At 44.4% G+C, this 25,777-nt stretch overlaps 1 protein-coding gene across 1 annotated transcript in view; it reads left to right on the top strand.

Moving 5' to 3' along the window:
• Positions 1–25,777, top strand: part of ATRNL1 (attractin like 1) — a 495,303-nt gene that overhangs the window by 377,787 nt on the left and 91,739 nt on the right. Inside the window, exon 28 of the mRNA XM_024555570.4 lies at positions 20,106–20,220. Coding sequence (XP_024411338.3) covers positions 20,106–20,220 — 115 coding nt within the window. The remainder of the gene's footprint in view (positions 1–20,105; positions 20,221–25,777) is intronic.

Here is a 25,777-nt window from a genome sequence, read left to right as displayed (position 1 = left end):
TTTACTGATGTTTTACACTCCCATATTCTTTGGACAAGTCATTCTGTTTACCCCCCTCCATTTGCCTACTCTTTCCGCCGTCTGTGGGTGGGGGCCGTTGCCTGCTACCCTGCCCGTCCCAGTAGCCTGTTACGAGGCTGGCAAGGCTCACCGCAGTCCAGTCAAGTACTGAAGCAGGTGTGTACTTACCAGCCTGTGCAGGATACACCGAAGAGTTCTCAAATACGTGTGAAGGAGTGTTACTAAACTCCTGTTTTTAAAAATGCGATGTCACATTCCTGGCCCACCCCACGTTCCTCATGTCATGGGAAATCTCCAGACACACATGTGCTGGCCGCACCTGTAGGGGAGAGGACCTTGGATTGAGGATGAAGGGTTCTAACCTCTGCAGGTGGGTGGGCATTCTTCCATAGTGTCCTTCTCTTCAGTCTTCCTGTCTGTAGCACTTACCTCCCTAAATACCACATGAGGACCGGAAGCAGTAGGCGGTCATTTGTACACTATTTGGAGCACGGCAGTGATGTGCCACAGAGCATCGGAGGGGGGAGATGCACAGAATGTTTATCCCTACAGATGTCCCATACTCTAGGGAAAAAAAATTGGGGCAGGGCAAAGTAGAGGACATCAGGGGTGTCTGGAGAAGGACAGGTGGAGTGGCATGTAAAGGTTTTCGTCGGGAAGAACACAGAGAGAGGCTGTCGCCGGTGAGACACACAGGTGGATGGAGAGGAATTTTAGGAAGGTTTAGGCTGTGTTATATGGTCAATTTATGTTGATTTCCACTTCTACAGTCTTTCCTTCAGGGAGTCTTCCTTTTTAAAACGTTTTTTTCAAAAAATATTTAGCAAATGAAGTACTGCCATTTGCAAGAAGCTTAGCAGCAGTGTCCTCGGTATGTATCACGCCTTCCTTTCCCGAGACCCTATAGCTTGTGCCACCCAGGAACCCACTTCAGCGAGGCCAGGGGGAATTCTTTTCCCTTTCTGATTTGGGGGGGGGGTTCCCCTAAGAGCTCAAGAAGGAAAAAAGTCAACACTAGATGGCCCTCGAAGACACTGGCGGTTCAGCCTCCCGTCAAGTCAGGCACCCTGGGGAAAGCTCTCCAGGCATTTATCAACACACAGAGATGCACCTGAGCCCCGCTTTCTCTGGATTTTACATGAGGAAGGCTCCATAACTTTAGTTATGTGGTAGGAGCTCACCTTGGTCTGTGCTAACACTTAGTATAGGGACTGGCCCTGTTCTAGAGCAGATGCAGTAAGTGTTCGCTACTGTTACTTCTTCCGTAGACCTGTAACAAGATAATCCTTTGTTACTACAAAATTCCCCTACCCTAGTACTGCTGAAGCCTGCAGCTATAGCTGCGTGTGAGCCTTGTAGATTCTTGGTACATATTTGGTGTGTGGATATACAAGTGAACAAAAGATTTTTAGCAAAAACTCATTCTTCTGGTTAAATGACCAAAGAATATGTAGAGATATTCTTAGAGCGTTACGACCAGACTACATTCTTGTTTGTTCCATAAGTTGCTGCAAGTGGTTGAGGGAGGCGTTGAAGCATCTCTTCATTAGGAATTCAGCAAGCCCAGCCTTCTCATTATATGGAGCAGCACACTGAGTAATAAGAAATCTGGCCTGGCTACAGTATCTTGCACTTAGGCTATGCTCAATAAACATTTATTGAACGGCTGTCTTGTTACCAAGACTTCGCAGCAGTAAGCTTTGGAGGTTTTAGTCTGGCCATCTGCTTGAGTGGGATAAATTGTGGCAATGAGAGTTCACATTGGGTTTGTGTTCACAGATTCCTCAAGCTCAAGTGAGATTAGATGCAGACCCTCTGTCAGGAAATGTTACATATCTGGGAATCTACTGCTTTTCACATAGAAAGCACAGAAGTGGGACTGTTTTATACTGATGGTCTCAAGTGGAACCAGGAGCTCTAGGAAGCATATGGAAGAAGCTTCCACAGTTGACACCTTTCCCCCTGGGGAACCTCAACCGAAGCTTCCTGGTCTTTTCTTGTGGAATACAACATGCCTTTGACCAGTCGTGCTATGAGAGCTTCTTGGCAGCCCTTCTGACGTGAGCTAATTTCTGCCCATCAGTCCTCACGGCCTGGGTGGCTTTTGTCTAATTCATATGAAAAGGTGCAGATGGGAAACTGTGAGTCTGAGTTCGGGATCTGCCTTCCTAGTCTGTGGCCGTGAGCTGACACTTATCTACATACGCTGTCTTGTCTCTCCTCCCACATTCCTTCACAGGTTTCCCACATGCATATTCTGTGAGGAATATCAAGAAAGGTTATTTTCTTGAATAAAGTCCCCCTCTGGCCCCTTATTCACCAAGAAACACACCCAGATTGGTTAGTTTGTCAATGTTTCCTTATTTGTTTCCCTTTCATGCCGTGGCTCAATAACAGCCTCTGGGAGGCGTCTGCACGTGTCATTAATAACTTTGTAACTAGGTGGGGAAAGTGTGGAAGCCAAAGGGCGCTCCTCTGTGGTTCTCTCCTTCTCCTAACTTTTACAAATCTCCCTTCGACCTCGCAATCACGCATCAATAGTGTGCAGAGTTGTCAGAGGGGATCTGGAATTGTCAACAGGCCCGTCACTTCTCTATGGCAAACAGGAATGAGCTGTCTCACTGATGAGTACAAACGGATGGGCATGATAAAGCCCAGAGCCCACGTGCTCTCATAAGAAAATTCCTCCAGCAGAAAGGGCACTCAGGTGAGGGTGGAGGGGCTGTGGGGAGCTAGCCAGCTGGGAAGGTGCTTATCTGTATTATGACAAGCCAGGGGTTGGGGCTTCCGTGTTTACATCTAACACCTGCCGACAAAACATAGCAACTTTGTGTTTTTGCCACTCTTAACTCTCAGAGCCTCGACAAAACATAGCAACCTTGTGTTTTTGCCACTCTTAACTCTCAGAGCCTCGTTTGTCACTGGTAAAGTTTGGATAGTAAATATCCTTCTCACCACCCCCACAGAGTACCTGTAAGAGTCAAGCAAGGTTTTTTTTTTTTTAAGTGATATTTTAAAGATTTTTGTCACCTGTTAGGTGCTAAAAAACAAGTCCGTAGAGACTGTTATCACTGCAGAAGCACTTTAAAATGACTATACTACCTGCAATGAACTGAGGGCATTAAAGCCACTTGACAACCAACAGCAAGAAAAACAGCGTATTAAATTCCCCTCCAAAGAGTGATTTCATTTTATTCATGGAGTCCTGGGAGGTGATCTCAGAAAATACAGAGCTACTTACAGAGATTCATACGTCCCAACAGCCTTTCCATGGAGTAAATAGAGGATGAAAATTTAAAGACACAGGGAATTTGGGGGCGTGTGGTTGCTAGAATTAGAGAAATTAGTCTATTTGTAATCAGTAGAACAGATCAGATACTTTATTCTTTGATCAGAGCATGGAGAAGTGCGAGCCCGCACTCTAAAGGCCCCTTCTCTCTGGCTCTGGGACCCAGGAAAGTCTCAGGGGGCTGCCGGGAGAGTTGGTGGGGCCAGTCCAAGGGCAGAGATTTCTAAGAAAAGGTGGAGAGCTCTCGGATTTCCAGAAAAGCACATGGGGTTCCCAAACGTGCTTGGAACTGGCTTAGGCCTGCGCCAGGTCTCATTGTACGGTTAAATCTCCTCCCCGGGTGTGGTTTTTAGTATGCTAATGCAGGAAAGTTCCTGCAAAGGTCGCTGGGGCGGGGCTGCCGACACCTTCAGGGATCTTTCAGGTGCAAACCGGTTTCTCAGGTGTGGTCCTCGGATTTCTTACCTGGTTCCTCAGGGCCAGCCTCCTTGGACTGTCTGCCTTTCCCTGACAAGTTCAGCCTGCTGGATGGACAGTGCCCTCTGGCCATGTCTGGGCAGCAAAGTCAGGACCCACCATCTTCTGCTGACCAGCAGTGGTCACCCAGCCAGCTGCCCGCTGCCCCTGCAACCCCCATGCACGCTGCGTCCCATCGTGCATGCTCACTCTGGGGACTAGAGAAATTAGCTTGTATTTCTGTTTTTAAAATGTTTAGGCTCCGTGCTCCTCTTTAAAATGAAGCTGTAGTCGGGGTCATGGAGCTGTCAGGGAGCCAGCATAAAGTCAGCAAGAAGGCAGGATTTTTCACAATTAGTTGGTGCTGATGGCTTTTGCCCTGTGAGCCTCCCCTCGGTCAGGAGCTCCTGTCACCAAGAATCAGAGGATGGTGCTGAAGGAGGGGTAGAAAACCTCTGTTTGTCTGGAGGTTCCTTCTCCGTTTCCTCATCCCTGACCTTCTTTTTGTTCTTGTCTCCTTCCTTCAAATCTCACAGAATCTCTGCATTCTAAGCCTTGGCCTTTGAGTGGCCGTGTGTCTGGCTGTCGCTCCTGGCAGCTCATAACTTCTGCTGCTGGCATGGAGAGGAGGAGAGAGCCAAGCATTAGCATCGTGACAGACCCAAGTTCGAGTGCTGACTCTTCCACTTGCCTTGTGCAGGCCAGGGAAACGTTAGGCCCTTGAAAAGTGTTTATTATTATTAAGTATATCAATTCTAAACCCACAACTGACTTTATGCATCCTCTAACTCCCTTCACGTATGTGGTCCTTGCTTGCTTTACATTCATCCCTTTGTGATGCTTCATCTCTGCCTCTCATCCGACCACTGACCTCTGGGCGCCCCTGCCCCGGCTCTGACAAGAACATGAAATATAGTTTCAACGTACGAAGATCTACGGGTGAGAGATGTGGTTAAGTAGCAAGGTAATTCCCTTCTAAATGGAAAATGACCATGGCTAGTATTTTCATGATGCAGTATTTCATTTCAGCGAGTTTTTTTTTTTTCTTTAATTCTTTCAGGACATATAAGAAAAGTGAAAAAAGGAAATTGAAATAACGAACTAAGAATTGATGGTGTTCAATTATAATAAGCAGGCTAGCTAAAGGTATCTTTAATTAAAGAAGAGAAGAGGACTAAATAATAATATAGCCACCATTTACTGAACACTTCCCCTATGCTAATACACCACGTATTCTACGTAAGTTATCTGTTTACTCATTGCAAAGCCCTATGGGTTATTGGCAGTATGATCATGCCCTTTTTATAGCCGAAGAAACCGGGGCTAAGAAATACGAGTCTCGTTGCCGAAAGTCACACGATCTGTAAGTGGTAGAGTCAGGATTCAAACTCCGCTTTGCCTTTCCTACTGGCTTGTGCTGCACGTGGAGCCTGCGTCCTCGAGGTCTGTGTCACACGAGGGCCACATAGAAGCCCCTGGCCTGTTCCATCATAAATTAGAAGATTTAGGCGCTTAAGTTAGAAGAATAATTTAGTTATAGTAAAAGTGTGCAGTAAGTTAAACAGACCATTAAAGACTGACGAAACAAAATAACAGTATCTTCACAGTAATTTGACGAAGTGGACATTATAGTTATTGTCATTTTACAGAGGAGGAAATTGAGCCCAGAGAGTTCAGAAAATTGCCCAAGTCCGCACAGTAGGTGGCAGTTAAGAATTGAATCTAGGTAGCATTGGGTCACAGGCTGAGCATGTAAACGCCACCCTATCCCAACTGCCTACGTAATTTTACTCCTGTATTTTAATTTCTCTGAATTCTAATGCGAAGTGCCGTATAAAGCGGCCGTGGAAAGATCCGCCTCGTACGCAGCAGTGAGCTGCCCGTCAGCTCTTGTATCTAATATCCGGAAGGTTCTCGGCGGAGATGCTAGGGAGCAGATGTTTGTTATGGAGTAACTCCCCATGGCTGTGCGCCGCCCAGTTGCGGGGCAGTTCACTCGCACACCATAATGGACCTGCCTGTAACTGACCGTGTTTCTGGCTAACGTGAAATCAGTCGCTGTTACTATGCTGTCAGGAGCCAGCTGTCTGTTCCATCCTTCCACTCCCCACATTTCTGGTCCACTCCAAGGACTTGCTCCCCGCAGCAGGCCTGATGCTTTAGCTCACCCTACTGTTACCCATTAGAAACCACACCCAATTCCTTCTTTACCCTCTTTATTGTGTTGTAGATTACACAGTTTAAACCTTCCCATCCCTGGAGCCGTATTATCTCAGACTCCCTAGTGTTGTGACGACACCTGTTTTCTCTCCAAACTCTCTGAAACCCACTTTCCTAAGTACTAGTATCCTTTTGCTGCATCCACAGCACTCCGTGCCTCTCCTTTTGTCAGCTGAGTGCCTGCTTTTCTTTTGCCCCTGAAACTCTTCCACTTGGCGTTGGGAGCTCTCAGTGCCATTAGGCAAACCCCTATATTTGCAGCCTCTTCAGCCGGCTTGAATGTGCTCTCTACCTTTTTGCTCTAATTGAAGCCTGAGGAGCGGTGTTCTCAAGCAGCGGTTTCCGCAGCCCTTGTGCCCTTAGACCTGGGAGCAGGGTCTTTACTTCTGCAGCTCCTTCATGCCTTCAAATCCTGGCTGTTAGTTATCCTGTTCTCCGTCTCCTACCGTCTGTATTGCCTGCTAACTAACTCTATTAGCCTCTACTTCACAAATCCTTTACTTTCTTGTGTACGCCCTGAAGAACCTTGTCTGTCTCTCTCACACCCATCTCCTCTCTGACTTTGGTCACTCCCAACTTGCCCAATTCTCTGTCTACTCCTGTCCTACACCCTGGCTGCAAAATGAGGTTAGAAAAAAACAAAACAAAATTGTGCTCTAATTTCAATGCCCACAACTTAGACGAATTCTGCATCTCCCAAGTCACTTCATTGCTCTTCTTGCTGGTGCTTAAACAGGCCATTCCCAGTCCTCCCTGAGGACCTGTGCCTTCCATGCTCCTTCTGCTTGACCTCCAGACCTCCACGTGGCCTCAGCCTGCACTCCGGTCCTGCTTACAGGCTCACCCTCTCTGACTTAAACATAACAGTCCTCACTCTCGATCCCTCTTAACCTGCTCCAGTACGCTGCTCGTCACTTGTTCTTCTTCAGTGTTATGTTACATACTTACTTGTTTTCTTCCATCGTCCCTTTCTGCTCTCTGAAGGGAGAGTCCTGTCTGTCTTGCTCAGTGCTTTACGCTTCAGTGACTGAAACAGTCCTACTCCACGCATGTGCTTAAAAAGTATCCGTAGGATGAATGAGTTACTATGTCCAGCATTATAAATTCTAAAAGAGCATGGTCATGCTCTTCAAAGTTATTTTTTTAAAATCACATTCCTGTCTGATTCTCTGCACATCAGAGCCAGCCCAGAATATCGGCTTCGTTTTTGAGCCGGAGACACGAAGCTGTCAACCAGGATGTGAAGTGAGGGGATGTGATCCGTTCCTTCTCACTTTGAGCGGAATGAGACTGCCAGCAGACACGTAGCTGCTGTTAGGACTGGAATCTGGTAGGAAAGCATCATCCTTGTTTCCTTTTCCTCACTGGACGTCCACATTGTAGTACTTACTACATCTTTGACACCTTGTACCTCGCCCTGGTACTTCTATCAGGTCTCCCTCCTCGAGCTTAGGAATTCCACCCTGGCATGTGTCTTCTGGCCTTGCTGTGCTAGGAGGGAACCTTAACTGTAAAGGCGTGGAGAGGAACCTGCCTCTCCAAAGGGTTTGGTGTGTTTGTAGTTGCTGTTTTTACAATGCAGTGTGAGTCTATCATGTTCTGGGTTCCAAAGGTTTTGCAAATGCCTGGAGCGTATGTTGGTGTTCAGCACAGTGTCCAGTAACTGCTTTTTACTTCCGTGGTTTCCTCTGCCCCGGGGAGCGCTCAATAAGTAATAAGTGCTCGATGAATAACAGTTGCCGTTATTAGAGAGAGCCCATATAAATTTGCAGTTTACCGAAAAGAGCATATGGCTCCACCAGCCAACAGGAGTAATTGGTATCTTCTCTGCCATTCCTTTTGACTCTTCATAAAAGCTCAGCGATAGTAATTAATCATCTCATCTTCCACTGTGCCTGACTGTAAAATAAGGATGACCTCTTTCTCGGGAAGCTTCGTGACTTAACAGAAAATAAGATACATTGAGTCATTTGAGAAATAAGTGTGGCAGATAAGCAATGCTTACTCAGTTCTTCAGACTATTGACCAAACCTCGAACTTAGTGCTGAGTTCATAATTTCTGCCCTTTTTTGCCCTGAAAAATCACCCTCAGAGTTGCTAGCCAAGGTAGGAAAGTTAAAGAGGAAAGCCATGGTCCAGAAGAGCAAGCATCGGAGGGAAGGATATGGCAATAATGCAGCCGCTTTCTAAACCCCGGGAGAAACAAAAGTGCAGACGGCTGATAACCTCACATACACCATAGCATCTCACATGCGAGTCTGGCCAGAGTCACTTTCTTAGCTAACAGGGACATTTTGTTGTTAAAGATTTTACGTATTTATTTTTACACAGAGGGGAAGGAAGGGAGAAAGTGAGGGAGAGAAACATCAATGTGTGGTTGCCTCTCATGTGCCCCCCACTGGGGACCTGGCCCGCAACCCAGGCATGTGCCCTGACTGGGAGTCAAACCAGCGACCCTTTTATTCTCAGAATGGCACTCAATCCACTGAGCCACACCAGCCAGGGTGTTAACAGGGACATTTTTTAATTTAAATTATTAATACAGTGGTGGGGCTGGGATAGTGAACCCATATCCCCCTTCAGGACGGGGCCTCGTACTTTCATAGCTCATAGCGGAGTCCCTCTCCAGGAACCTCCCTCTGCTGAGAGAAGCCGCCTCACCCAGTGTTAGCCACCTCTCTGGGGACAGCATACACACATTGGGGCGTTCAGGGGTTTGCCCTCTTGCCTCAATCCGGTACAGCTCTAAAGGAGCACCCCATGCAGACAGAGGTTCTATGCCAGCTGCACCGCAGATGAACTCCTCTCTCTGCCCACCTCCCCAGACGTTCTTCCCGAGGGCACTTCCCAATAAACCTGTGCACAAAGCCTGAACCTCGGCATCTGTTTCCTAGGAAACCCAACATACAACAACATACACTATGTCTGTATTCTAAGGAGCTGTTTCCACGGCTATTTCCCACTTTATGAATGTCATCAATTTTATGGTGATCACAAAACTCCCATAACTAGGTGAACTTTCCCAGTGACATTTGCCACACCACGTGATATGCGGCTTATTTCTCAAAGGAAAGTAGTTTGGACGACCCCAGAATAGGGTAAATGCCCTGAGGGGTTGGTATTAGTCACAGGTTCAGTATTATACTTCATGATCATTTCCAAAACAACAGAAAAGAGGGCAGCCCATCAGTCCTCTCCGGCCATCTGACTGGAGGTCACATAGTGACTAGGGAGACTGCATTAGCTTCCTGGGGCTGCTGGAACAAATGATTGCGGACGCGGCGGCTTAGAACAACAGAGATTCGTCTTCTCGCAGTTCTGCGGGCCGGGCGTCTGAAACGAAGGTTCTGTTGGGGTTGGCGCCTGCAGGAGGGCCGCAGGGAGTTTGTTCCCCACTTCTGTCTCAGCTCCTGCTGGTGGCTGCCAGCCCTCGGCACTCCTTGGCACTCTAGTCTCTGCTTCTGTCTCCACGTGACGTTTTCTTCTGCGTGTCACCTCTGTATGGCCCTTCTTTTTGTCAGGACACAAGGTCCTCCCTAGTCCAGGATGACTTGGTCTCAACCCATTACACCTGCGATGCCCTGTTCCCACACACGGGTGCATTCTGGGGGTGCATGAACTTTCCGGGGATGCTGTTCAACCCCCTGCGGAGAGCAAGTGAGGAAGCGACCAACCTGCTCCCTTGTTGGTGCTCTGTCTCTTTTCTTTTGTGCTGCCTCTGTTCATTGGCCTGCCGGCCTTTGTAAAGGAAACACGCAGAGCCAGATGTGTGTGGTGGGCCACACCCACGGACGGCATGCTCAGTGGTGTAAACGGTCCCATAACGAGTAGGACCAAGAGGGAGTTGGTCAGGATGTGTGAGCAACACCAGGGGAAGGACCGTTACACTGACTCCAACCACTAATTTTCTGTCACACTGACTCAGGAGGTTTGGGGGGAAAAACTGATGTGAGGGACTATCTTATTCACTTGGACATGCTTCATTTTCTTACGCAAGCTCTGGTGAGGTTGTTGAGCTAGCACAATCAAATCATTTAAGGAAAGGGCCCAGAGGAGTATGCATCTGTGTGACTTGGTCACACAGGAGGCCCACATGTCTCAGGGCAGAGGTGAGGCAGCAGGTCTGCCCTGTGGGTCCCAGGGAACCGGGGTAACTGCCTGGGGACCCAGAGTCCTGCTAACAGCATCCTCTGTCTACTGGCCTCCTTCCTCTCTTTTAACCTTTTAATTCTCTTGATTATAAAGTCAGGGAAATTTTAATCTAGTCAATAATGGTGAATGAGGCACTGGGCAGAGAGTCTTCCCAGCCACACACGTAAAAGCACACCTAGGAATCTTTCTGAAGGATGTGCATTCATAAGGTACCTCTCTCTGCGCTGTGTAAGCAGGAAATCTTTGGTAGAATATTTATCTTTTTTAGTAGCCTTTCACCCTGGACCTTCCGCTACTTGTATGTATCAGCCGTCATCTGCTCTGCAAACTTGGAGCTTGGTGCCAGCTCTAATGTACAGACACTAGACCGCCAGTCCCACACTTTGGAACCAAGCCGGAGAGCATGAAAGCTGAGAGAAGATTAGGACATACAACCCTCTCTTACTGCCCTTCCGCCAATCACCAGCACAGACAGGAAGGGACCGCTCTGCTTTGGAACCAGGGGAAATGGCTGATACTTAGGTGGTTTTGACTAACAACAGTTACATTTGCAAATGACCTGACCTAATATAAACATTTAAACATGTACTTCTTGCCAGGTACTATATTAAATGCCTTATCTATATATTAACTTTTATGATCCCCCTCATAATCTTGCCAGATTGGTGTCATAAACTCTATTTCCCATACAAAGCTGAGGCATGGAAAAGCTGAATAATTTGCCCAAGGTCCCATTAGATTGGAACCCAAGTCTGCTTTGCATCCAGTAAAGTCATTTGGGTGTGATAAACTATTTCTAGACTTTGTAATAAGAATACTCCCAAACTTCCCTGTCAGAATTCTTGAACTTGGGAAGGCTACTCTGCCGATGAACTTCAAGGGACATAGGAGGACCGTTATGAACTGTCAGAAAGAAGTCTGTGGCCCATAGTATTGGTGATGGAGAGATCGGGCAGGGCTTTGAATGATGCTGACAAATCTCACTGCGTTGATAGCAACAGGGAGGAAGCTATTGGGGAGCACGAGAAGAGCCCCTGAGAAGGAGGTCACCTTAACCTTTGCATTATTGGAGGGTTTTACAGAAATGCCGTCCTGTCACCTGCTGGTGGCTGCCAATCTTTAAGTTGCTTCTGTATAGAGAGATAAGTAAGCAGAAGGCAAGCTGGCATTGGTGACTTCAGAGAAAACGAGAAAGAGAAGGAGAAAAGAAATCCCTAGCGCTGTAGCTATAATGTACGTACCTAAACATACAAGTCCAAGTATCTTAAGCATACTATGAAAACAGATACTCCTAATTATGATCACGGGACATTCGTACAATGTTCAATGATGTTTAGTATATCATAGTCTGGTTGGGAAGCAGAGAAGTTGATATTCAAGAGATTTCACATTAATTTGAAAATATCCTAAAACCGCAATGTTTTAGTCTTTGAAGGGTTAATGTTCAGCTTTCTGGGACAACTCTGTTATCCAGAACAGCTCCGTCTCTAAGAGATGCGGGTAGGTTTCACCGCACAGTAGTTGCATCCGTGCGCTTGTAACCAGTCAGAGAAGCTCTTTGGTTCAGCGGTTTGTCCATGCCTTTGTTACTTGTAATAGGCTGTGATTGGTATAATCAGCGTAGAAAGTCATTTACCATGCTGGATCTATTAACATTTGATTCTTCATTAGGAGTATTGCCATATCTGCACTTTCATTCTTTCTGCTGACAGTCAGTTTTCACAGTACTTCTTGATTTAACTTTATGATTGAAGTTTCAGAAATAAATGTTTTAATTTAATGTTCACTCGGTGGAACGGCTTTGACCAACAGTGCAATAAAAGAGCTCTGTGAGTCCCTGATAGAGCAAGGCTGGCTGCGGTCCACGTGGGGTGACTTGCACCATGCCTCGATGACAGTTGCCCCGGGGCCCACTGTGCTGTGCACTCACAGGTTCCCTCCCAGCGTCTAAGCACACCTCTCTGCGCAGGTAGAGATAATCCCAGGATGGCCGGGAAGAGGGACCTGGATTTCATGGAGGGCCCCAGTATGTCTCTAGGGCCGATCTTCATCCCCGCCTACTGAACACTCCCTAGCCTGTATCCACAATGAACTTCTAGCCAATTTCCGAATAGCCACATGCCTTTACACCTCTGCATTCATGCTTTAACTTCTGCCAGAAATCTCCCTCGTTTCTCATTCTCCTAGTGAACTCCTGGTCATCCGCGGCAAGGTAAAGTCCTCCCCCCAGAGAATGGTACCACTGGTACCTTCTCTGCCTGCTCCACTCCCAGCCCCAGAGCCCTGCGCAGACTCTGGGAGCACATCGAGCTCTAACTTGTCATCCAGCCATCAGCTAGCCTGGCGTGAAGAAAGCTGCACCAGGGCAGGCACTGTGCCCTGCGAGCACCTCACACCCACACCAGTGGCCAGCAGGGGGCCTAGCTCATTTACCTTTCAAATTGAATTGATTATCAGCTGCATCGCTAAGGTCACATTTTGCATTAACAACATACCATAATGTGTTTTGGAATGGACCCGCCTGGGGAATAAATACGGAGATCCTGATTTTCTATCTTTCCTGCTTTTCTTATATCTATCCACCGTATTGTACATTGAGCTGTAGGTAGAGAGGTATGTTGGGCTCAATTTGGAAAAGAAAAGACAGATACCCATTCGCCCATGACCTAGGTCTGTGTGGGACATGGCACTCAAAGTCAAGGCAAGACTCCCTGAGAAAAGCGGGGAACAAAAAGGGGGAAACAGGCAGACACTCAGTGGCAGTGTTGACGTGGCCTGTGGAAGGTGGGGCACTGGGTGGAGGTTTCCTCCACCCTGCAGCCATCAGTCAAACTCTCTCCCGAAGCTGAATTTCTTAATTAATGCATTTCATGCCATTTACAGAGGTTTTAAAAATATCATCCTTGCCCTCGAAGAGCTTACTTTTTTTGAGTTGAATGTGTTCTTCAGATGGAACAAAAAACTATTCTAAAGCAAAGGGAACTGGACAGAATGACAAGGATAATAGCTGATTTTCCACAAGTATCATGTACCACGCTTTATACATATATACGTATATATGTATACGATAGTATATATGGATACAATAGTACATACGTAAATATGTACTATTTTTAAATAGTTGATACAATATGACAATTAAGCTTGCAGTCGGACCACCTCTGGAACCTCAGAAACAGCATATGTTTGTATTAGCTCCTTTAGCCTTCATAGCAGCACCACGAGGAGGGCATTGTTAGTTCTCTTTTACGGAAGGGAAACGTGAGACACAGAGGGGTTACGCGTTCTGACTCGGGTCGCACTTGGATGATACAGCAGGCCTTGAACCAGGCTGCAGGTGCTGTAAGTTGTTCTCCAAACCACTGCATTGCACTTCCTTCCAAATGTCACGGTCGGAAAAACGAGCTACTCCTAACTGTTGAGAAAGAGCAGAGCGAGGAGAACCCGGAGTGGCCTGGGACGATCTGGGAAGCCTTCTTATGGGCAGTTGAGTTTTCAGCCTGATGGTGCAGAAACAGTGGACGTTGGCAGGTGGTCTCTGCGGAAGGGCTGGCTGAACACAAGTACAGGGCTGGACTCAAGCAAGACGGAAAGTCAGCTGATTTGGCAGGCACACTGGCCTCTCACACTTCGCAGTATTTCTTGCGGTCAGGAAGGTGGTCCCAGTTTGGGAATTAATGTATGATGTATGTATAGTGGGGAGGTTGCTGTTTGCACTCAGCCATTGAGAAAAGTACAGGTTGTTAAAAATCTAATTATGGCAATTATGTAATAGATAATCTATTTCAAATTTTTGAGAAATGCTATCAGGAATCAACTTTTAAAGATAATCTGTTCAAAGTCACCTCCTTTAACATTCACATTTAATTGGCCAACTTCAGGGCAAAGCATGACTATATATCTCAAAGAGAGATAATATCCTCATTTTCCAGGACCTAAATACCTTTGAAAAAATAGGTAACAAAACTCTAGCTATCACAATCCAGCCTCCCTAGCTCAGTGCCACATGATTAAAATCACAGCAAAACCCAGTTAAACAAAATATTTTACTCTAGATGTAAACCTTACATATGTGTATGTGTGTGTGGCGAGAAATTTTGAACAGAGATTGAACATGGAGTCATTTCAACAAAGGAAAAATTTCGTATCTGGTGCGACACGAAGCTTAAGCATGCAGTTGGAACACCCTTGGAACCTCCGAAGCCGCATACGGACTCTGTGAATATTATGTTTTATTCCTCTTCCTAGCCCCGCGTGTAACACTTTATTTACTCTCTTTGAATTTGCTTCCAGTGCAGTTTAACCCTGGTTTTGAAAGGGTCCATCAGCTTAATTTCTTTTAGTAATATGAATTCTTCTCCTAGCAAGTAAAGCCAGCTAATGCATTTGTCCATTTATCATTTCATGAAAAGCAAATAGTAAATAAGGAGCTAATATGATCTTCACTTTTTTCCCCAAGTCTAAACAAAACCCAGAAAATCTGTTTTTGAGATCTGGAATCTTGATATTTGTTGATCCTATGGAATCAACACACTTGATCAGCTGTGAGCCAAGACATCAGGCTGACTTAATTCAATGCTCAGTAAATTAATTCTATTTTACTAATGTGACTAAAAACTAAATTTCATATCAATATAAACACTCATTAAACTGCAAATACCAAGTTGTGCAAGCTGTTGAAAAAGACTCATTTTTATTTATAGATGGGTTTTGATAAGAATGGCATTAAAAATGTTTTCGTGGGGAAATGTTACAGTGATTAATGTGCAGTTGTGTGCATTTTTAATATTTCACTCACATATCAGATTAGTATTTGTGCACACTGTCAGACTTCATTCTGTTCTTGTCAAAACACTTATTCCTGCTGACAGGTATAACATATCCACATTAATCCTTAATTCCTTGATTCAATTTTCTAATTGCTTTTTTGGCATGCGATGGTGGCCATTTAGTCTTGTGTGATGTATTCATCATATGGTATAATAATGTGCTTTAAAAATTAGATGTGTCATTTAAAGTACCTGGGCAGGGAAAAAGAATTCCTGAGGGTTGGCAATTTCAAATTTCACTGTACTTAAACAAAGTATTAGATATTGGTATGTCACACGTTCTGGAGGGTAGCCATAAATCAGAGTCACCGAATGTTCAGGGGACCCTAAAAATCATCCAACCTACTTGTTCATCTTTCAGTAGGGGAAACTGACTTAATAACATGCCCACGATTCCACCACATAGTGGCAGAATGGGTCTTAGAACTCAGGGGCTCTGAACCCTGGTCAGAAATGGGGCAGGTATGTTCATACAATGTTTATAATTGATATCTTAAGTTGGTTCCTACTATTAATAGCAAAGCTGAGAGAAAGAGAACGCTTGTCTTCTTAAGCTATACTTTTTAGCAGTATCATATAGTGGTTAAAAACAAAACACTAGAATCACACAGATTGAAGTTCCGGCCCTGGATCTTCCCCTCACTAGCTGTATCACCCTGAGAGTATTATCTGGTACCTGTGAATTTCAATTTCTTCACCATATAAAAATACACAATAATGCATGTAAAATGCTCAGCACAGTGCTTGGTACTTATAACTGCTCAGTAAACATTAGCCAATATTTTCAATAATAGTACGTTGGCTAATAATTTCAGTGTTTTATTATTTCCTTAATATCCATAGTTTGGGTAAAACTGAATTATGCCTACCTGTTGTCTCACCACGTAACAATTTCATTTATTCTTTTATTCACTCTTTCACTTACCATCAGCAAAATGCACTCTGGTAGATACTATAGGAAAAGCAAAGAAGAATCCAATGCAATACCTTCCTTGGAGGAGCAGGCATCTCATAGTGACGTACAGCATGGACATCAGCACCCACAGTGAAAGGTCAGGAGACAGAAGTTCACCGAAGGTAGCACGTGCACTGTGCTTGGGCATTTCGAAGGCAGAAAGGGAGTACAGGGTCAGTAGAGATGACCAAGGTATTGGACCCGCCCTCAGCATGTTTGAGTGGGAAGACAGGACATTCACCCAAGTGTCATTCGAGGAGAAAATGAAGAAGGCTAGGAAGGGTACAATTAAAGAACCACAGAGTCCAACACAAGTAACACCCCTGATTTTATTACAAAATCATCGGCATGTAATTCTGTAACAGAGTAATATCACACCCAAGCACACCGTATGACATTTTAGGTGAAATGTTCAAATTAAAACTATAAATTATTACACTCATATTATCACCCTAGCAACCACACTCAAGCAGGCCTTACTTCTGCTGGGCCCTGTAGAGAGGCAGAGATGAAATCCCTCGGACCAGGGTAGGCTTCCTGGATGGGCTGGCTTTGAGGGTGTATCATTTTAGGAAAGTTAGAGACCTGCAAGAAGGATCTCCTAGACAGGAGGGATGTTACTGATGAGTGAAGAAGGAGAAAGAGAAATTTAATGTCTTTAAAGAAACCTTGTACTTTCCAGTTCGCCGCAGTGCCCGTCAGTGTGTATTGTCTTGTTCCAGAAGTTAGGAGAGCCTTCTTCCCTGTTAGAGACGGTTACGCAGCGGTTAAGCTCGGAAGGTAGACTTCCTTGTTCCAGATTCTGGTTTTGTCGCCTGTGACATCTGCAGCCTTAGTTTGTCACTTAAATCTGAACGTCAATCTCAACATGTGTAAAATGGGAAGAGCCCCTGCCTGCCGCCTGGGGCCGGGTTAAAGCCATGTGAGCACACGGCATGGCACAAGGCGTACTGTAGGCACTGGATACATGTGCGCTTGTCACCAAGTTACTCACCCGGGCCTTGAAGGGGTTGCAGTTTGCCAGCCCCGCGTTGGAACTAGTAAGTTTCTGAGAAAGGAAACAGCACCATATTTATTAACTCTTGAGTCCTGGAGTGTCGCACTGAGCCCTACCAATTAGATTGTAGTGACCGTTCCGGGGACAGTTTTTCAGGGGAGGACCTCGGCGTGGTTTCTGGGAGTGAATCCCTCCCGCATGCGCTCCCACTCTGTGCCAGTAGAGAAAGCAGCACGCAGCCAGCTTTCCCCCCTGGTGTCTTCCAAGCACCCAGTGATTCTCACAGTGGTGGGTGCCCAGGGCAGATCGAATGGTGGCCCCACTTACAGAACACGTCAGTATGATTTTTAAGAACTGTCATCTTGAAAACCCTTAGGATTCAGGAAGCTTCTCTGGTAACTTGCTTATCTTTAATAGCTGACAATTGGAAAAGGTTTAACACAGAATTGTTACCTCCAAAAACAAGAACTAGCAAACATGAGTAGAGTACTTTTAAAAATGCTGGCGTGAACAAAACAAATCTTTTGTAAAAGCGCTGCCTGCTTAATAAACAGTGGCTGCTAATTACATAACTGTCAGCAATGTTTTCCCGCTCAGCCTAACACCAGCTTCTTGCAGTACAACAAGTAAGAAAACTCCTAGAAGTAGACCACAGTTGCTAGGCGCTGTGGGCAAACAAACCCGTGCGTTATCTCTCTCAAAGGCAGCCCTGGAAAAGGCATGATAAATTGCACACTTCAGTAAACATGTTATGTCATCGTGAAATGATTTTGATTCATGGGTATGTGTTTATCACCCAACAACTGACAAACCTCAAGGTATCAGAAATATCCTTCATGGGGTTTTGCTATTTTCTGTTGCAAAATTCAAGTGTTATAAAGTGTTTTTTTTTTTTCATTTAAAAATCTTGATTGAAAGTGAGATTTGTCACAAAGTCTTTGGAAATAATTCTCTTAATTATGTGAATTCCTGCCAGAAGTGTCAAAGAGCTGTGCTAGCCACTAATATTTTAAATATAATGAATAATTCATAGTTTTGCTAATATCCTTTTATGAAAATTTTATAGCCCAAAATAGACAAGGCTGTAAGACAATTTGACTTTAAAATAGAATTATAATCTCCTTTCATATGGCTTATCAATATAAAGAAGTTTCTGAAGTTTTCTCTGGAACAACAGTAGAATTAAGAGGGAGAGCATTATTTTAGGAAGATTTGTACAGAAATGACCTTTATGTAAGTATGGTTCCCTTTGGACGGTCAAGGCCTTTCACTACACTGTATCTATCTGTTGCTGCATTTCGGAAGTTTAAAGTATTGAGTATTGGGTTGGCCGAAAAGTCCGTTTTTTAATTTTCAGAAATTTACAGTTATTTTTCTACTTTCCCTTCGGTTGGTGCCCTGGGCATCAGCATTTACTTTTGCAAGCCTTAGAGACACAGAAAGGCGGCCCCGGCAACAGTACCAACCCCTGTGCTCTCAGATTGGTTCTTGCTTTTCTAAATCCCTTAAACCAACAACCACTGTTTCTCAACCTTTTCGGCTTGTTTGTTTTATTTTGTTGTAATCCTCAAAGCTGTCTTATTTTCATAATCCATTATTTTAACATGACTTTGGATATTGTGAACACTGCCAGTTACTGCATTCAGAGCTTAAAAACAAAACAGCAAAGACAGCCTTGGCTGATGGTAGAAATGATAGATTATTCTTTAGGTAAAGTAAAAGGGATTTTGGTATTTCTAATATATCACCATCATTTAAACCTGAATTTATTTTATTTTCTCTTAGTATATTTTAACCAATTGACCTTTACATATACTTTGCATTTATTAATGTAGAATAAATTTCAATAGCCTTGAAATATGGCTCAAAAAATTCATAGCATCTTTCTTTTCGCCTTAGAATATGACAAGCCTATTCTCTAAATATTTACATCATTGGAGAATGTCTATGTACTTATGCTGATTTTGACTTAACATTTTCAAAAATCAGTCTGTTAAATTAAATGTAAGCTTTAAAGTGTAAAACCATAAATCATGTAACTTGATGCGAGTACCGCAACATGGCTTACAGCGTTTTCTGGGAAGATTTTTACGCCCTTTACTTCTAGCACGACGGCCACGTTCACCTTTCTGTTGAAACCCACCCCCCCCCCAAAAGAATCTGTGTGGGGATAATTTTAAAACCTGAGATTTATGTTGCCATAAAGGAGAAACCCTTTATAACCACATAAAACCATTGTCACCAGAAATTTCAGTCTCAGTTTTACATGAAAGAGGACGTATTTTATCTTCAATGCCTCATTAAACTTTCTGGAAATAGTAGTGTTCTAAAATACTCCAGGTGAATGACTACGTGTGTGTGTGTGTGTGTGTGTGTCCTGAAAAGTTCAAATGTCACCAGTGAGGAAAACTAACCATTTGTTTTAATAATTAAAGCTGTGGTATATTTTCTCCTATTTAATTTTGCATGATAGGTCAGCCATATCCCACCTGCAACTTGTTGAGCAAAATAGCCAAAACCACCCTATTACACCAAAAATATCAAAACTGTGGAGACAGTGAAAAGATCAGTGGTTTCTAGGGATGGGGAGACGGGGGTGGGATGCATAGGTGGAGCACAGAGAATTCTGGGGGCAGTGAAACTACTCGGTATGATGTTACAGCGGTGGATGCAGGTCATCATACATGTGTCCAAACCACCAACAGTGAACCCTAATGTAAACTGGACTCTGGGTGAGTGTGATGTATCAATGCAGCTTCATCAATTGCAACAATGTATCTCTCTGATAATGGGAGAGACTGTGAATGGGGTTGGGGGGGCAGTAAGTATATGGAAAATCTCACCTCCTTCTCAATTTTGCTGTGAACCTAAAATTTCTTTTTAAAAAAACCTCTATTAAACATAAAACAAGCTGAAAATAGAAGAAAACAAAGACTACTTTTCAACAGTTGCAAAAATATGTACCAATACATAACTCCAGAAAAATGTCTTTTAAATGTTAATGACCACCACTGCAAAAGATGCATACTCCAATAAAATATTTAATTAAACTATTTTCAAAATTTACATGGTGTGTCCCCAACCACTGGGAAGGTACAGGGTAGCTGACTGAGGCACAGAGAGGCGGAAGGTGAAATAGCAGTGTCATGCCAATTATGCAAATTGAAAATGAGTTTGCTTTTTCAGGGGGCGCCCAAGCCCATCGCCATTGAGCCGTGTGCAGGGAACAGAGCTGCAGTTCTGACGGTGTTCCTTTGCCTGCCGAGAGGATCGTCCGGGGCACCTCCCCCCGGGCAGTCAGGTAAGATGAATGAGGAGCCATCAGCAGTTAAGGGAAGACATAAACAATACTACCAGACAGCACAGTAGAAGTACTCACATGGTTCTAATTCAGAGTATGGTAAAATTTTATTAGGCTACAAACTTTTACCCAACTATCTAGGTATCTGCTTTGCTATACATTCATATTGTCCAGTGTTTCTTTTAGAAATATATGTTGAATATGTGATTGTATACAATGTAGACACATATGAGGGGGACCCAAAACAAAACCGGAATTAGCTTCTGGAGGGCGGGTCCTTTGTAGTACAGGCTTCCCCCGCAAGGTAAGTGTTCTAGGAACCCATCTGTATCAGTGTACCAGCTGGCGTTGTTGTGAGAAGCTGCCATCAGCTTCAGTGAATATTTTTTTGAAGACCCAACACATTTGCCCATTTCATGATGGGTGACTTACAAGTGCACCTGCCTACACCACCTGAGTGTTGAACAGTTTTGACTAAAAACAGCACAACCCCCATGCCCCTCCCTCCCTATTCACCCGATCTCGCCCTGGGCAGCTTTTTTTTTGGTGTCCCCTGGGTGAAAAAAGTCCTTAACAGGAAACATTCTGCCAATGTGGCAGAGGTGAAACAAACAACAAAAAAAAAAAACAGCAGAAACACTAAAAGGTATCAAAACCGACCAGTTGAAAAACTGTTTTGAGCAGTGGAAAAAATGTCTTGATGGGTGTATTGCATCAAATGGAGAGCACTTTGAAGGTGACTAAAGTTTAAACATGTACAAATAAATACACAATTTTTTATAAATAAATTCCGTTTTGGGGTGGGCTCCGCCTATGAGTGCTCACCTCCCGTCCCGGTTTGTTACTGTGGTGACCATGAACAATCTCACTAGCCCCCCCCCCCCACCGGTTTGTTACTATTCGTGATGATGAACAGCCTCACTAGCAGGGCACACAAGTTCTGGACCTTTTTGGGCAACTCCTTTCTCCTGGTATGTGCATCATATAGGATGCTACATTTTAAATATGATGAGAAGTTTGCTTTATAAAAATGGGACCAAATGAGGGAACCGACTTGCATGATTGGAATGTTTTGGTGGCGTCAGAGGATGGCAGCTTGATGCACACCCATCGCTGTGATTAAGGTGTGATGTGTCCTTGCTGTCAGCACCGGCCAGGGGCCCCTGTCCTTCAGACAGGCAGAGCCGCCTTTCCCTCCAGCGCTCCCTTTCGTGCCCTAAAAGCCTGTTTTGAATGGTGGGGTAAGTAGCCGTGTGAATCCTCTCAGAGGCCCCTCATTGTTGTGACGTTGTCCGCATTGCAGACACGCTCAATGCTGAGTATAGCTTGTAATTAAATCACAAACCACGTTTATTTCTCTCTGATCACATAACCTATTTCATCTGCTAACAGTGTCTAATTTTTCTCTCTCCCAATTGTTTTCTTTAAACACCTCTTAGTGAAATGGATGCTTTTTGAGGGTAAGGGTAATTTCAAATCTGTCTTTCTATTCAGTTCCTCCTTAAGCATAAACGGAAGTGCCAGAGATCTGTCGGGTTTTCGATAACAGTAATTGATAATGAACTCACTTCCCTGCATATTTTATCGTTTCTTGGCTCTTGACCTTGATCCTTACTTTCTTGATTTGTATCCAACCAGAGATAAAAACTTGTATCTTACAAACTTAAGATACTCTTGTAACAGAATTTTTCCCATATGAGGACAGAGGGCTTTCATCACCTTTAGACTTGTCCTTTAGGGTACCTGACTTGTCATTTATGATTCAGGAATCTCTACCCAAAGTTCATTTATAGGCGTTTATTCAAAGAAATCAACGTTCTTGGACCCTCGCATACAATGAGCGAATTCTTCCCTCCCCTTTTAGAACTGCCAGTGTAAATGGGATGCATAAGTAGAATAGTTTGGCACTGGTCAGATAAGATGAATAATTATAGGTACTGTGCCCAGCTAATGGAAGTATTGTTTTAAGGCTGGGATGATTTCCAAGGCAAACACTTGACTAATGAAAACAAGTCTGTGTGATATACACCAATATTCTTCTAGATCCTTGACAAGATGACGTACTGATGGGCAGAGTGAAGGCATCTGCCAATACTCTGTCCCTTTAACCTTTGGAATCTCTCTGACTGATTTGCAAGAGCCAAGTAGCAGTGTGGACCATCGCCTCAGCTGCAGTTTATTACAAATGCATTACGATCACTAACGGCAACGAAGCATTTTCTTGTTTTCACATTGGATCCTCATGATGAGGCTATGCTGTAAAACTCACTTTGTAAATGAGGAATTGAGGCATAGAAACCTTCATGTTTCTACACTCAAGGAGTAATTAGGAAATACTAAGGTATAGAGCAAAACAACAAAGAATACTCATTGCTGACATTCCTGGAAACTTTTCCTGACGACCTGTAGCAGAAAGCTTATTTTTCTGTAACCCACAGCCATGCCTTCACAAAGCCAAACATTTGGAGGGGTCTGAAAACTCTACAGGGTTGGTACGAGCAGATAAAACCTTGAGCTAACTTACTTTTCACAGCGCCTATACATTGAACGATGGTAAAGATCTGTGTGCATAATTCAGAGTGAGCTGGGTTTTTGTTTAATAAAAACTAATATATTTTAAGCTCTGGCTGGTGTAGTTCAGTGGATTGAGCACAGGCCTGCAAAGCAAAGGGTCACTGGTTCAGTTCCCAGTCAGAGCACGTGCCTGGGTTGCAGGCCAGGTCCCCAGTAGGGGGCGCATGAGAGGCAACTGCACATTGATGTTTCTCTCCCTCTCTTTCTCCTTCCCTTCCCCTCTCTAAAAATAAATAAATAAAATCTTTTTAAAAACATTAATACACTTTTATAGGTATCCTTACAGGAGTAGGAACAGATAATGATGGATGGATAGTAGGATAGGTAGATGGACAAGTGTCATAAAGCAAGTAAAATAAATGTTAGTGGTAGACTCTAGGTGGAGGGGATACTGGTGTCCATTGTAAAATACTTTCCACTTCGGTATATGCTTGAAATTTTGTATAGTGAGGTGCGGGAAACAATAAAAAAAAAACCTCTTAACTTTATTGGGGGAAAAAAGACAGTGTCTATAGAGAGACACTTTCTAATGATCACATCTAGGTTTTCCCCAAACAGAGCAAATTCTGACACCAGTATACAAACTACCTTATCGTCTTCCCGCTCCACCAAGATACTTGGTGGGGACACAGCCAATCACAACTTGCCATCTGTGTGTCTGAGCTTATCGCAAGGCTCTACACACAGAAAGCAGTTCAGAAATGCACTTGAGAATGGCAGCAGGAGACCTGTGAAACGTGACCTTGAGGAACCACTTCCACCTCTGAGCCTCAGTGAATGCTGGTGAGCAAACGGACTGGCCTTCAGTCACTGTTTCCCACAACGCTCTCCTGGGAGCTCCATGCTCTGAACCAGGGCTGGTGCAGGGTGAGAGGTATGGGGGAGCTTCAGGGACGGACTCCGGACCCTGTCCCCACTGTGTGGAAGACTGCACCGGGGGCCTTCTCTTGGCTCTTGGGCTATGTATGTCTCCAGACGTTAGCGTATCTATCCAGTGATTAATTAGCATTAATTATTAGATTAAAGGTTCTCTTGCAATACTTTGCACAACCTCAGAAATTTTCATCAGGCCCCCTTTTGAAATGTTGCTTTCTAAATGTCGAGTGATGCTTTTCAGAAAGCACTCTTCATTACCAGGAATAAAAGCATTTAAGAGAAGGAGGATTTGCGGATATGGAGAACGCGGGAGCATCTATGAGCGTGGTGGTGTTCTCTCAGAAACTGAATCTCACCCCTGACGAATAAGCGATTCAGCAACATTCACGTGCTAGTTTTGCTCATCTCTTTTCAGTAGCAGCCAGTAAATTTTTTAAAATGTAAACTATGGCATTGTCTTTGCACTTCATTCGCTTCCCACCAGCAAATATTTCAGTAATACTTACTCATCATTAGACACGACCCTCTGGGCGTCTGTGTAAAACTTGTGAAGTCCCTTGCATGGCTCTTACCTTAGCAGAGGTCAAAAGAAGAACTTCAAGTTCGTCCTCTAGATTACCCCATGCACTAATCATTTTTCGTTGTCTTTAATGTAATGAATTTAGGTGTTTGCGAGCAATTCTCCCTCTAGGTGGCTTAGAAGAGTAAAAGCAAAAGATATTAAACAGGCTTTTTGGCACTCCTGGAGCTGGGCTGATTAGGTTCCTGCTCCTCAGTGCCGTCAACCTGCTGCTTTATTCCTGCGTTTTCTGCAAGCAGCCCCGCCAGCCACGCTAGACGCTCTTGGGTTCCTGTGGTATTTCTGCCGTTGACATATGTACACTGGGCGGACACCTTCTCTTCTGACCTCAGAGTGGCTGAAAGACCGACGTCCCCGTGAAAACAGGGCGCAGCATGGAACTCTGCTGCACGACCCTAAGCAACCGAGCGTGTCTCCGATCACCTTGGACAGCGAGGTCCCCACCGGTTTGAAAATGACATTAACATGAAACGTGGACAAAGTAAACAGAACTCTCCAAAAGCATAAATTGAAGATGATAATGTCTCCTGCCAAGCTGCGATGAAGAATTACGGTTTTCATAGTTTATGGGTTCTTACTAACGAGAAGCAGGTGAACTGTTTGCAGCAGCCCAGGCGCCCGCTGCCAAGAAGGAGCAGTGTGCCTCAGCTAAAGGTAGAACTCCCCCTCATCCTGCCTCGTGCTTGATCGACTCTAACAGTACCAAAGAGAAGACCAGTACAACGTCGAAGGTTTTGAAATTTGTTTCCCTTTGGGCTGAGAAGTTTTGGCAGAATGACCCCGTTATTTAGAAAAATCCAGAAATATTGTATAATGTTTCACACGATAGTCTACCCATGATGCTGTGGGTAGTGCTGGCAGTGAGAAGTTTGGTTTCATTAGGTGCACAGAGGTGGGAGAAAGAGAGCTAGAAATTCTGGGCTTTATATACGTTATATGCTTCAAATCCATCTGAGCTTTATATACATCGCAGCTTTATATACATGTTACATGCTTTATATGTATACATATGGATAGGTGCTTTATACATTCATTGGTTTAACTCTCAATGACTTTGCAAAGTAACTATTATTATTCCAATTTTACAGATAAAAATAGAACTCAAACTCAAGTGAGATTAAATGACTTCTCTAGGGCCAATACAGCTGGTAAGTGAGGGAATCAGAATTCGAACCCAGGGCCACCTGTGTCCTCAACCTGTGAGGCTCTCCCGCATCGCTGTGCTTCTCTGGGTAAAGATACAGGGCCTCTCCAAATGGCTCTTATTCCTGAAAAACCTTTCTATGCAGAATCAACGAGGAAGGACTTGAAGGGTTCTGCTAAGCATTGGGCTTAAGGGGACAAAGAAGATCAATTTATCTTTCCCAGTGATTTAACTCCACAAATTTCGGGAAATGCAAACATGTGCATGCCAACTTCACACCCACTAATGAAACCGTGACTCAGCGTGCAGCAGCAAGGAGGGGCGTGCAGCCACAGGAGAAGAACTTAGGCTGGTCTGTGTGAGCTGTGGACTTACAGTCACAA

This window comes from Desmodus rotundus, chromosome 4 (genome assembly GCF_022682495.2).
Source record: "Desmodus rotundus isolate HL8 chromosome 4, HLdesRot8A.1, whole genome shotgun sequence".
Classification (NCBI taxonomy): Eukaryota; Metazoa; Chordata; class Mammalia; order Chiroptera; family Phyllostomidae; genus Desmodus; species Desmodus rotundus.
Note: the sequence above shows the minus strand (reverse complement) of the source record. Positions and strands in the feature narration are given on the sequence as shown.